At 43.9% G+C, this 12,129-nt stretch overlaps 1 protein-coding gene across 1 annotated transcript in view; it reads right to left on the bottom strand.

The window, feature by feature from the left end:
* Window positions 1-12,129, bottom strand: part of ANXA11 (annexin A11) — a 73,251-nt gene that overhangs the window by 4,280 nt on the left and 56,842 nt on the right. Inside the window, exons 10-12 of the mRNA XM_034775619.1 lie at window positions 10,571-10,627; window positions 4,451-4,544; window positions 2,432-2,527 (exon numbers count right to left, since the gene is read on the bottom strand). Coding sequence (XP_034631510.1) covers window positions 2,432-2,527; window positions 4,451-4,544; window positions 10,571-10,627 — 247 coding nt within the window. The remainder of the gene's footprint in view (window positions 1-2,431; window positions 2,528-4,450; window positions 4,545-10,570; window positions 10,628-12,129) is intronic.

Raw genomic sequence — 12,129 nt, 5'->3', positions numbered from 1 at the left:
GCTACCAAACTATACTAGCAGTTCAACTTACAGTTGTTGACTGTGGGGAAGATTTTCAAGGGTAGGAGCATAAAATTTAACTTCTAAATCCATTTAGGAGCCTAAATCAGTGGGGTGACATTCTAAAGTTGCTGAGCACCCAGCACCTTCCACTGACTTCAACTGATTTAGGAGACTAAATTGGGATTCTAGTTTTGAGTCCAGCAGCTGCCTTCACTGGAAGCCTCACCCTTCACTTCCAGGCAAGTTATTTGTTCTTTGTTTTAGTAACTGCACACAGGTTCACAAGGACTTTTGAAAATCTTGGCATCCCCGTGTAAGTGAAATCTAGCTAGAACTGGCTTTCCATAAATCATAAGAAAGGTAAAAAAGCATATTAAAAATATACTGACAAAAATCCCACCCATTATTTCAACAGAATGAAAAAAAATCTACAAACGGATCCCATATTTGATATGAATAAACAGTCAGTCACAAAGTGTAAAACAAATGATGCGGTAACCACACCACACATCCGTCTCATTAGGACAGTTCACAGGGAATAACAAAAGTATGAAAAGCAACCAACTAAGATCAGGGTAAAACGTAAGGAGCAAATCTGAAAAGGGAGCATTTTATAGCAATGCACACTTTATATAGAAAAATTTAGGTTTCTTGGTTTTTAATTGAAATGTAGATGAAAGACAGCAGTCCACATATACACACAACTGTCAAGGATGTGCACAATTCACTTCAAAACAGAGGATGACAAAACATGAAATGGATGTTTTCCGATTACCATAATCAGCTAAAACAATCCACTTGCACTGCAAGATATTTTGAGTCTATTATTGTAAATTACCATCTGTACAGTCCAGAAAGCTTTAAAGACAGAAAAACCGAAAGGAAACAAATATTTACAATTAGACATTTGCAGACTAGGTGCAAAGAACAAATCATCCCAGGGAAAAGGCTGATTTATGCAATAAAAAAAACTGGTCAAAACCAGGATGATTTCAATGTGTTACATAATGATCAAACATTAATGTTACGAAGGTCACATTAAAAAGGGTTATTGCTTTGTTTGCAAACTAGAGTCTGAGTCCTGTAATTGGAACCTTGCACTCTTGCAAAGTCCCACCCAAGTCAGTGAGACTCCATGTGGGGAAAGGACACTCCTAAAAGGATCAGACTGTAGGATCCAAGCTGTGACAATAGAGTTTCTTTGCTGTGGTAAATGGTAGCCTTTTCAAACACATTATCCTCAGTCCTAAATACGATGCCAAAGGGGTACCAGTTTTACTGTGGTAATATGTACTTAATTTGCTATTATTTCTGTTCTGTAGGACTGACTTTCTAACCTTAGGATATGATTAATCTGGTATGAATTTATCAATCATGGCAAAAGCCAAAGAAATAAGTCCCATTGAGGGCTTCAAAAAGTCATTGGAATGACAATCTGGCCAAGCAGAGAAATATAAGCACAGTTAACTAAGAGAGCAATCAGTTCTAAAAACATTTCAAAAACATTAATTAATTATTAGTAAAGGATGGTTACACAGTGTGCACATTAGCTAGGGAGTGAAAAATAAAGGATATTTACATAAAATTCAACATTTTGAAAAGTTTTGTTGGAACTTGCATAAAATGAACCCGCAACTTTATCCTAAGGCAGCCAAATGGCCTGTTCTTCCTCCTGTTGCAGTTAGCTGTAGTTTTGCTATTGATTTCAGCAACAGCAGGATCAGGGCCCAAATTTTTATTGTCACGTCCCTGTTCTAGTCACTGTTGAACCATGTTAACCAGTTACTTCTTAATTACATTAAGAAGAAGAAGAAAAATAATTCTGTGGGAGGCAGCACTCAAGTGTCATAGCAAGGCAGTTATTTAGAGGAGGTAATTTGGAACAGATGTGTCAGTAAATTAGCCTTAACAATGTGCTTTACAGAGAGGAGGCACAGCAACTCTAAACTGGTAAAGCTTGACCCAGCTGAGCTGCTGTTTAAGGAATTGGGACCTAATCCAAAGCCCAGTGAAGTTAATGGCCTGATTTTCAAGAGGCACTCAACACGCACCATTCTTGTTGACTTCAATGGAAAGTGCTCAGTACTTCTGAAAATGAGGCCATACATGCTTAATAATTACCTCTCCTCTGTCTAACAAATTCTAATTTTAAGTCCAGAGGCTGCCTTCAGTGGAAGCCTCACCCTTCCTTTCCAGGTAAGTTATTTGTCACGTTTTATTAACCGCAGGCAGGTTCACTAGAAGGCCCAACAAAAATGCAAAAAACTGGAAATACAGGTCAGGTTTCCTCTGGTGGAAAACAAAAACAAAACAAAACAAAAAAACCCATCTCCAGCTAGAATGAGCAGTGCAAACACTGCAGATATTCCTGCTGCTATCGTCATTGCTGCAACAGTTTCTGTACACTGAAACAAAAAGAAAGACATACCTACTGCCACCATGCCACTTTCAAGGTCCCCAGACATCTCACGAGATATGCTCTTCTCGATATCACGGTTACACATCCGCTGGTACTCACTGAAAACTAGAGGGGGGGGTGGGGAAGAAAGGAAAAAAAAGAGCTTTCAGCAGCCAGTCTTGTAAGATGGGCATTGATTCATGCTTATACTTGTCAGCTTCCTCTGAAGTTATACTATGCTTACAGAGCCTTTATAGTAGCATTTGGTGATGGTGGTTCAAATGCTTTTCAGGCCTAGTTTGCCAGTTTTCAAAATAAAACTGGAAGTTCATCCTTCATGCCCGGCAAGACTTCCCCACACTTAGTACTCCATTTAGAGGCCATGCATTTATAATCTACCCCCTTCTCTTCATGGTAATTGTGAAGGGTGGATGTGAATAAATAGGACATGCCTTCTTCATATCTCCCTGTCTTGATTTCTGCTTCTTCAAGGACATACGAGTCATAGTCCTGCTATTGGGGACAACCTTTTAGAGCCCAGCAGCACAAACAGAAAAGGGGTCTGTGGTAAAGAGAGGCCTTTTTATATAGATACACCCCCCCCCAAATAAATCAATCTTTAAAAAGATCTAGAACACACCTCTAAATATAAACTTTTTAAAAAAACTTTAAATTCAAACAGGATTTAAAAAAACCAAACAAACCACAAAGCCACCACCCTAATGATCAGGCAGCCTAGCTAGTGTATCTAGAGGCTGCGGGGCAGTGGATTGTCCACTCTCCACACTTCTCCATCTTGGCCTCTTTGAGACTGTCAATCACACAACAACTTTCTGGTCATTGCCAACCCGGGCTGGCTTTGAATTAGCAACCCCGCAGTTAAGGTTGGGAGCCTAATTCATTTAGGCTCCTTTGAAAATCTCAGCATAAAGACTTTATAGCCTAGTCACAGTTCCCTAAAGTTAAGCCATTCATTTTTAAAACTTTGACAACAGACTGGAAGGTGACCTTTAAGACCGTCGTACAGTAACCACTACTCTGTTAATCCAGAATCACAAGGAGGACCAGGGATGAAAAAAAAGCATCCTCTTCTACTCTGTCACCCTGGGGCACTTCTAAGCCACATCCCTTAGCCATGCTGAGCACGTTGCTACAGAGATCCAAAGGAAAAATGAAGTCTAGGGTCTATACGTAGACTCTCTCTCTCTGTACCATGAGCAAGATGTAGAGCTGGGTGACTGCAGACTGTGACCAGGATGAAACTTCACTTGTGGGGGACGAGGACAGAAAAATGCCAACCAAAATCATCTACAGCTGCAAACTGACATTCTGAACTATTATGGCTTTGTCTGCACTAGACATGTTCCCTAAAATTTCCCTCTGCTGTAGCTCCACAAGTGGTAGCAATGGCGGGAGCACTAGTGCAGAGCAGTTTTTAACCACCATGTTGTCTAGCCCTTAAAAAGCACCTTGTCTACACTACAGCTCCATGCTAACACCAGTGGAGCTGCACTGAGAGTAGCAATGGGGAGACTGTTTAGGGATGATAAAAGACGAGAATAGAAAAGACCCATGTTGAGATCAGAGCACTATAGCATTGGATATAGAGGGAACTAATTGGGCATGGCACTAGATTTAAAGGATGAGATTCGGACCTTTTCCTTTCTCATGCCACCCCAGAGTCCCAATACCCAGCATTTAAAAATGGTGCTAACTGTAGAACAATTACAGTATTTGTGTGTAGATTCCAAAAGAGCTACTGATATGACTGTAACAAGGAATATGTGGGACTGCCGTGCGGGCATGTGGATGTAAAAATTAAGTACAGCTCCTTAATTTCTTCATAAGACACAAATTCAGACAAAAGATGAGCCTCTATAATAGTTTCATCTTTAGGAGAGATATAGGCCCACCCACCCACCCACCCACCCAACCACCCACACACACACACACACACACACACACAGCAGGATAAGCTAAAAGCAACGTGTATGTGTGTAATCCAAGCTCCTTAGGAGACATTTATATAGCAAATCAAGACACCATTACCTGCCCTGAGGTGAGCTCTGCTCCTGGCACACAGAATGGCATTGAACTTGGACTCGTCGGTCCCTAGACGGTTCTCTCCAGCAGCATAGAGCTCCTAAACACAAAAAGGAATCCACACTTCATTAGTTTCCCAGTCTGGTGGCTTTTAGACCTACCTTCTAGGCACTTATACACTTCCCCTCTTCTAACACTGACCACTTGGTCTGAACAACAAGTGACCTGAGTGGCACTAGTTTGAGCCTTTATGCACATTATGAGCCTTATTTGCACCCATAATTGCCAGTGAAAGATGCATAGATGCTTGACTACAAGAGCTCCAGAGTACCCACCTTAAGGGGAAACCCCTGGGAAAAAAAGATTGGTCACATGGGGTGAGAGTAATTCTTGCCAGTGATAAGGTTCAGTTCTAGTTTTCATCCTAAAATATTCCCAGACACTGTCGGAGTTCCTCAGAATTCTCCTTTTTCTCTTAGGATGAAATTCACGATTCAGAAAGCTAATTTTATTACTATTTATATCACACTAGGACACTAAATATGCCAGGCATGGTACAGACCCAGAGAAAGACACAGTCCTTGGCACAAAGATCTTATTCTCCCACTTCCACAGATAGTAAGTGGTTACATGCTATGACAAGGTGAAACATTTCATTAGGATCCAAGTCTCTCCCTGCTCAACAAATCCTGAGTTAATGGGCTTTGAGGGAAGTTTAGTTAGTTGGGAAGGGGAAGTTTTCCTCTGCTTCAAACATGTATTGCACTTAAAAACACTGGTCTTCAGCCTGTGGCTGCTTCACATACTTCCCTCCCACCCACCACACAAGGGCTTTTGCCAACATAGCCACAAATTTACAGAATCAGAGCCTGATCAAAAGCCCATTGAAATCAATGAGTCTTTTCCCATTGCCTTCAGTGGGCTTTGGATGAGGCCTTCCATGAGAGACACTCTACTCCTGGGAAAATTCTGCACTACTGCGCATGTGCAGAATTTATGTCCTCCACAGATTTCTTTGCTTCCCCTCAGAAAAATGACTTTCTGACAGGGGAACAAAGAGAAGCCACAAGCGTGGTCATGTAACCCTCTAACCCTCTCCAGCAGTATGCATCAGGTGCCCAGGAAAGCCAGCAGAGAGGCAAATCACTGTGGGGCAGAGGGTGGGACTGGGGAAGACCCAGCTGGTAGCTCCTACCCTAAACCAGGCTCAGCTGCTAGTCCCGGCTAGGCTGGGGAAAATAGGATTTCCTCTTCCCATGCACGGCATCCAGGGCTGTGTCAGACCCACCCCCAGATTTCTCCCCCAGCTGTAGAAAACTGCAAACTTCCCCTCCCCGTGCTTCCCGCTGCCAGGGGAGGGGTCACTGTACAGGGAACTGCTCCCCCCATCTGCCTAACCCTCGGGGCATCCAGACCACCTCATAACGAGACCCTCTCACCAAGCCTCGTCCCCCTCCCCACACTAAGAACCTTCTCCCTCCCCACCCCCATCAACAAGCACCACTCCCACTGCACCTGGACCACCCCGACGTGTCACCCACACCTGGATCCCCACCCTGCCAAGCCCCAACCAACCACACTTGGATCCCCACCCCACTGGGCCTCACTCCCCCTGCATCTGGACCCACCCCTCCCCAAGTCCCTCACATCCCTCTGCCGAGCTCTATCCCCCCCCTACACCCAGATTCCCCCCCGCTGAGCCCAAACCACCTTCAACTGGACCCCCCCCTTCAGAGTCTCATTACTGATGCACCCAAAACGTCTCAATAAGACCCTGTGCATCCAGATCCCTCACTGAGCCACCCACACCCAGATTGCCCCACACAGAACCCTCTCAACCCACACCTGGATCCCCCGACACTAAGCCCCTCCACACTTGGATCATGCCTTACTTCTGGAATAACAGAAACTTGGTGGGATAACTCACATGACTGGAGTACTGTCATGGATGGATATAAACTGTTCAGGAAGGACAGGCAGGGCAGAAAAGGTGGGGGAGTTGCGTTGTATGTAAGAGAGGAGTATGACTGCTCAGAGCTCCGGTATGATACTGCAGAAAAACCTGAGAGTCTCTGGATAAAGTTGAGAAGTGTGAGCAACAAGGGTGATGTCGTGGTTGGAGTCTGCTATAGACCACCAGACCAGGGGGATGAGGTGGACGAGGCTTTCTTCTGGCAACTAGCAGAAGTTGCTAGATCACAGGCCCTGGTTCTCATGGGAGACTTTAATCACCCTGATATCTGCTGGGAGAGCAATACAGCGGTGCACAGGCAATCCAGGAAATTTTTGGAAAGCGTAGGGGACAATTTCCTGGTGCAAGTGCTGGAGGAACCAACTAGGGGCAAAGCTTTTCTTGACCTGCTGCTCACAAACAGGGAAGAACTAGTAGGGGAAGCAAAAGTGGATGGGAACCTGGGAGGCAGTGACCATGAGATGGTTGAGTTCAGGATCCTGACACAAGGAAGAAAGGAGAGCAGCAGAATATGGACCCTGGACTTCAGAAAAGCAGACTTTAACTCCCTCAGGGAACAGATGGGCAGGATCCCCTGGGAGAATAACATGAAGGGCAAAGGGGTCCAGGAGAGCTGGCTGTATTTTAAAGAATCCTTATTGAGGTTGCAGGAACAAACCATCCCGATGTGTAGAAAGAATAGTAAATATGGCAGGCGACCAGCTTGGCTAAACAGTGAAATCCTTGCTGATCTTAAATGCAAAAAAGAGGCTTATAAGAAGTGGAAGATTGGACAAATGACCAGGGAGGAGTATAAAAATATTGCTCAGGCGTGCAGGAGTGAAATCAGGAAGGCCAAATCACACTTGGAGTTGCAGTTAGCAAGAGATGTTAAGAGTAACAAGAAGGGTTTCTTCAGGTATGTTAGCAACAAGAAGAAAATCAAGGAAAGTGTGGGCCCCTTACTGAATGAGGGAGGCAACCTAGTGACCGAGGATGTGGAAAAAGCTAATGTACTCAATGATTTTTTTGCCTCTGTCTTCACGCACAAGGTCAGCTCCCAGATTGCTGCACTGGGCAGTACAGCATGGGGAGAAGGTGACCAGCCCTCTGTGGAGAAAGAAGTGGTTCGGGACTATTTAGAAAAACTGGACGTGCACAAGTCCATGGGGCCGGATGCGCTGCATCCGAGGGTGCTAAAGGAGTTGGCGGGTGAGATTGCAGAGCCATTAGCCATTATTTTTGAAAACTCATGGCGATCGGGGGAGGTCCCAGATGACTGGGAAAAGGCTAATGTAGTGCCCATCTTTAAAAAAGGGAAGAAGGAGGATCCGGGGAACTACAGGCCAGTCAGCCTCACCTCAGTCCCTGGAAAAATTATGGAGCAGGTCCTCAAGGAATCAATTATGAAACATTTAGAGGAGAGGAAAGTGATCAGGAACAGTCAGCATGGATTCACGAAGGGGAAGTCGTGCCTGACTAACCTAATTGCCTTCTATGATGAGATAACTGGCTCTGTGGATGAGGGGAAAGCAGTGGATGTGTTATTTCTTGACTTTAGCAAAGCTTTTGATACTGTCTCCCACAGTATTCTTGCCACCAAGTTAAAGAAGTATGGGCTGGATGAATGGACTGTAAGGTGGATAGAAAGCTGGCTAGATCGTCGGGCTCAACGGGTAGTGATCAATGGCTCCATGTCTAGTTGGCAGCCGGTTTCAAGTGGAGTGCCCCAAGGGTCGGTCCTGGGGCCGGTTTTGTTTAATATCTTTATTAATGATCTGGAGGATGGTGTGGACTGCACTCTCAGCAAGTTTGCAGATGACACTAAACTAGGAGCCGTGGTAGATACACTAGAGGGTAGGGATCGGATACAGAGGGACCTAGACAAATTAGAGGATTGGGCAGAAAAAAACCTGATGAGGTTCAACAAGGACAAGTGCAGAGTCCTGCACTTAGGACGGAAGAATCCCATGCACTGCTACAGACTAGGGACCGAATGGCTAGGTAGCAGTTCTGCTGAAAAGGACCTAGGGGTCACAGTGGACGAGAAGCTGGATATGAGTCAACAGTGTGCTCTTGTTGCCAAGAAGGCTAACGGCATTTTGGGCTGTATAAGTAGGGGCATTGCCAGCAGATCGAGGAACGTGATCGTTCCCCTTTATTCGACATTGGTGAGGCCTCATCTGGAATACTGTGTCCAGTTTTGGGCCCCACACTACAAGAAGGATGTGGAAAAATTGGAAAGAGTCCAGCGGAGGGCAACAAAAATGATTAGGGGTTTGGAGCACATGACTTATGAGGAGAGGCTGAGAGAACTGGGATTGTTTAGTCTCCAGAAGAGAAGAATGAGGGGGGATTTGATAGCAGCCTTCAACTACCTGAAGGGGGGTTCCAAAGAGGATGGAGCTCGGCTGTTCTCAGTGGTGGCAGATGACAGAACAAGGAGCAATGCTCTCAAGTTGCAGTGGGGGAGGTCCAGGTTGGATATCAGGAAAAACTATTTCACTAGGAGGGTGGTGAAACACTGGAATGCGTTACCTAGGGAGGTGGTGGAGTCTCCTTCCTTGGAGGTTTTTAAGGCCCGGCTTGACAAAACCCTGGCTGGGATGATTTAGCTGGGAATTGGTCCTGCTTTGAGCAGGGGGTTGGACTAGATGACCTCTTGAGGTCCCTTCCAACTCTGATATTCTATGATTCTATGATTCTTACTGAGCCTGCCTGCCCACACCTGGTGCACCTGGCATGGAAGAGCAGGGCCCTGGGGTGTTTCTGGGGTAGGCCCTGCCCTTGTGTTGTGTCAAGGTTGGGTGCAGACTCACCGCTGAGTCCATGTCCCGGGTGGGAGCTGCACCGTGATCTATCTCTGTGCAGCCAGTGGCCTGTGCTCCCCAATGCCATGTTGGAGCCTCCCCATTTATTTGGCAAATCAAATTTGAAGAATTTTAAAATATGCGCAGAATTTTTCTTTTTTGGCGCAGAATTCCCTCAAGAGTAACACACTTTCACCTTTCCCATCTCATTCCTCAAAATCCACTCACTGGGACATAAGGAGCATCTCACAGAACACAATTCCACAACGTGAAAGGGCTGTGTCCTCCTAGCTCAGGAGCTCCATTTCCAGCCTCCTGCAGCAGAAACACACAGTTCTATTGCTCTGTCAAGATTGTCTACAATGCAATTAGACACTCACAACTGGCCCATACCAGCTGACTCGGGCTAAGAGGCTGTTTAATTGCAGTGTAGATGTTCAGGCTCCCACTGCTGTGAGGTGGGAGGGCCCTAGAGCCTGGACTCCAGCATGAGCCTGAACATCTACACTGCAATTAAACATCCCCATAGCCCGATCATTGTGAGCCTGAGTCAACTGGCACAGGTCACCTGTGGGTGTCTAATTGCAATGTAGACATAACCTCAGGGTCCTTCGGGGCTCCTTCTTGGGCTGAAACATTGGCACTGGGCCAATAAAACACACTTTGTAATCAGAATAAAATAGTCAAGGGCATGCATTGCAAGGAGGTGAGACTTTTAAGCACCAATGTTGCCATGTCATTTTACAATAATAATAAAACAGTTTGACTTTATTTCCATAACCTGATGCAAGGAGGATGGGGCACACAGAGCTGGAACCCACAAAGGTATACAGAAAACAGAGTTCAACTTTTTCTTGTTATTAGTGCAATGGCTCACCCAACAGTATTTGGTAGTAAAACACCAGATAAACATGAACCTGACAATTCCTGCTTGCCAACATCAGTAAGCAGAACCATGTTTGGAGTTACCCACATTCTCGTGGGGATCTCCAAAGCAATTTCTAACCTCAGCCACAGACGTCATTTGATATTGTTTTGTAGAAACAGGAGGGGCGGTGGGTGGGAGGAGGCAGCAAGTGACTGAAGTTATTAAAAACCAACCTAAATGAATCATCAACAATCTTTGAACAGTTATTTTTACAAGTAATTTTTTTAAAGGGTCAAAAGAAAATATTTGTACAAAATCAACTAAACAAAGGTAGTAAAAACATTTTGAAAGAGAATAAACAAATAAAAATCTCTCAGTTCAATGTGCCCAGTTTGAGTAGACCAAATCCTATTGGATTTAATGGGAATTGTGCTACTAAACTCCCACATACTGAGATGAGATATACACCTGTACACAAGGAAGCATCTCTTACTAACCTGAACATCCCTTTGGACAAGGGACATGTCTACATTCGTACTTTCATCTCTGTTTCCCTGAAAGAATTACAAATAGTAGCGATTAATATACACCCTTTTCAGTTAACAAAACAGCCCCTTCCACTCAAGCTCCCACACACCCAAAAAAAGCCACTAAACCTTTACACTTTAATGTTTATAACCTGGGACAAACAAAGCCGTGTTTGCTTTGTTACTATGGGGATTTTGGTTCTGAAGGTACAGGAAACTGCAGACCCTTTCACTTTGGGGCAAATAAAATTCCTATTCATAGAAGTTACAGATAAAAATATAGGATTCACTTGTAATCAAGTAAAGAAAAACATAGTTGTGTGCAAGTAATAGTGTTCACCTGAATTCAGGAGAGAGTGTTTGCCTTACTGTTGCAATGAACTGGTGCAAGCATAAGGACAATAGAAAGAATGACATTGTTACCATCTTCATTTATCCAAAACCCACCAGAAAACGTTACGAACCAATTTGTAGTGGGTAGAATATCCTGCTAATCCTTGTACAGAGACAGAAAATTAAAATAAATCCATGAAGAAGGGGACATGAGGATTTATGTATTCTAGTTACAGGATAGCAATATTATCATATTTTTATTTCTTAAAGTTAAGCTTATTTTTTCCCCCCTTCTTCCACTCATCTCTGAAGACCCACCAGCACTAACACAGACAATCATTTTCCAGACTAGGGATCAGTTTCTGAAATCATACACTGATTTCATTGGAAGTTTTGCATGAGTGAAGTTTGCAGTACTTGCTCCTTTTATCACTGCAAATAGGTAAGTAGAAACTAGTATTTCAAAAAAATTCTTGCTCTATTTTGCATCAAAATTTCAAAATTGAAAAAAAAAAAAAAAAAAAAAAAAAAAGAAAGAAAACCAAACTCAGGTTAAGTGTGTGTGCGCGCACGTATGCAACAATAAAATTACTTTCCAAACAAGTTTAGTTTAAGCGCTTTGCTTCTTTATTTTAATGCAGGTTATGTGATTCCTGGAGAAACAGTGAACTGTGTTAGCCACAACGGAGTTCAAAACTAAGGCCCCAGGTTCTGCAAACACTTATGAACATGTTCCATTGCAGACCTTCAATACAATTGTCATGTGGTTTAAAAATTAAGTTGTGTCTCCCTACTACATATTACCCTTTCTTAAAAGACAAGACAAGAAACGGGAGGAAAAGTGGAGAAATATTTAGAGCCTTGAGGCCTGGCCACATGATAATTTTAAGTCTTTTCTATCCTTTTAGTCTCTTCTTAGCCAGAATAATTCAACCTGTGTTGCTAAAGGACTTTCACCATCTTACACTACCTGGCACAGTAAGGACCATATACTGCTGTGGTGGCCATATTCAAGAGTGCCTTACAAAAAAACAGCACACTTCAATTTTAGAGGCTAAAAACACAAGAGAGCAGATCCTCAGCAGTTGTAAATTGGCACAGTTCCACTGATGCCAATGAGGGACGGCAGTTTATATCAGATGAAGAGCTGGATATGCCTCTCTCTCTCACCCCACTATGTCCACTAATTTTCAGGA

The sequence above is a fragment of the Trachemys scripta genome, chromosome 7 (genome assembly GCF_013100865.1).
Source record: "Trachemys scripta elegans isolate TJP31775 chromosome 7, CAS_Tse_1.0, whole genome shotgun sequence".
Taxonomy (NCBI): domain Eukaryota; kingdom Metazoa; phylum Chordata; order Testudines; family Emydidae; genus Trachemys; species Trachemys scripta.
Note: the sequence above shows the minus strand (reverse complement) of the source record. Positions and strands in the feature narration are given on the sequence as shown.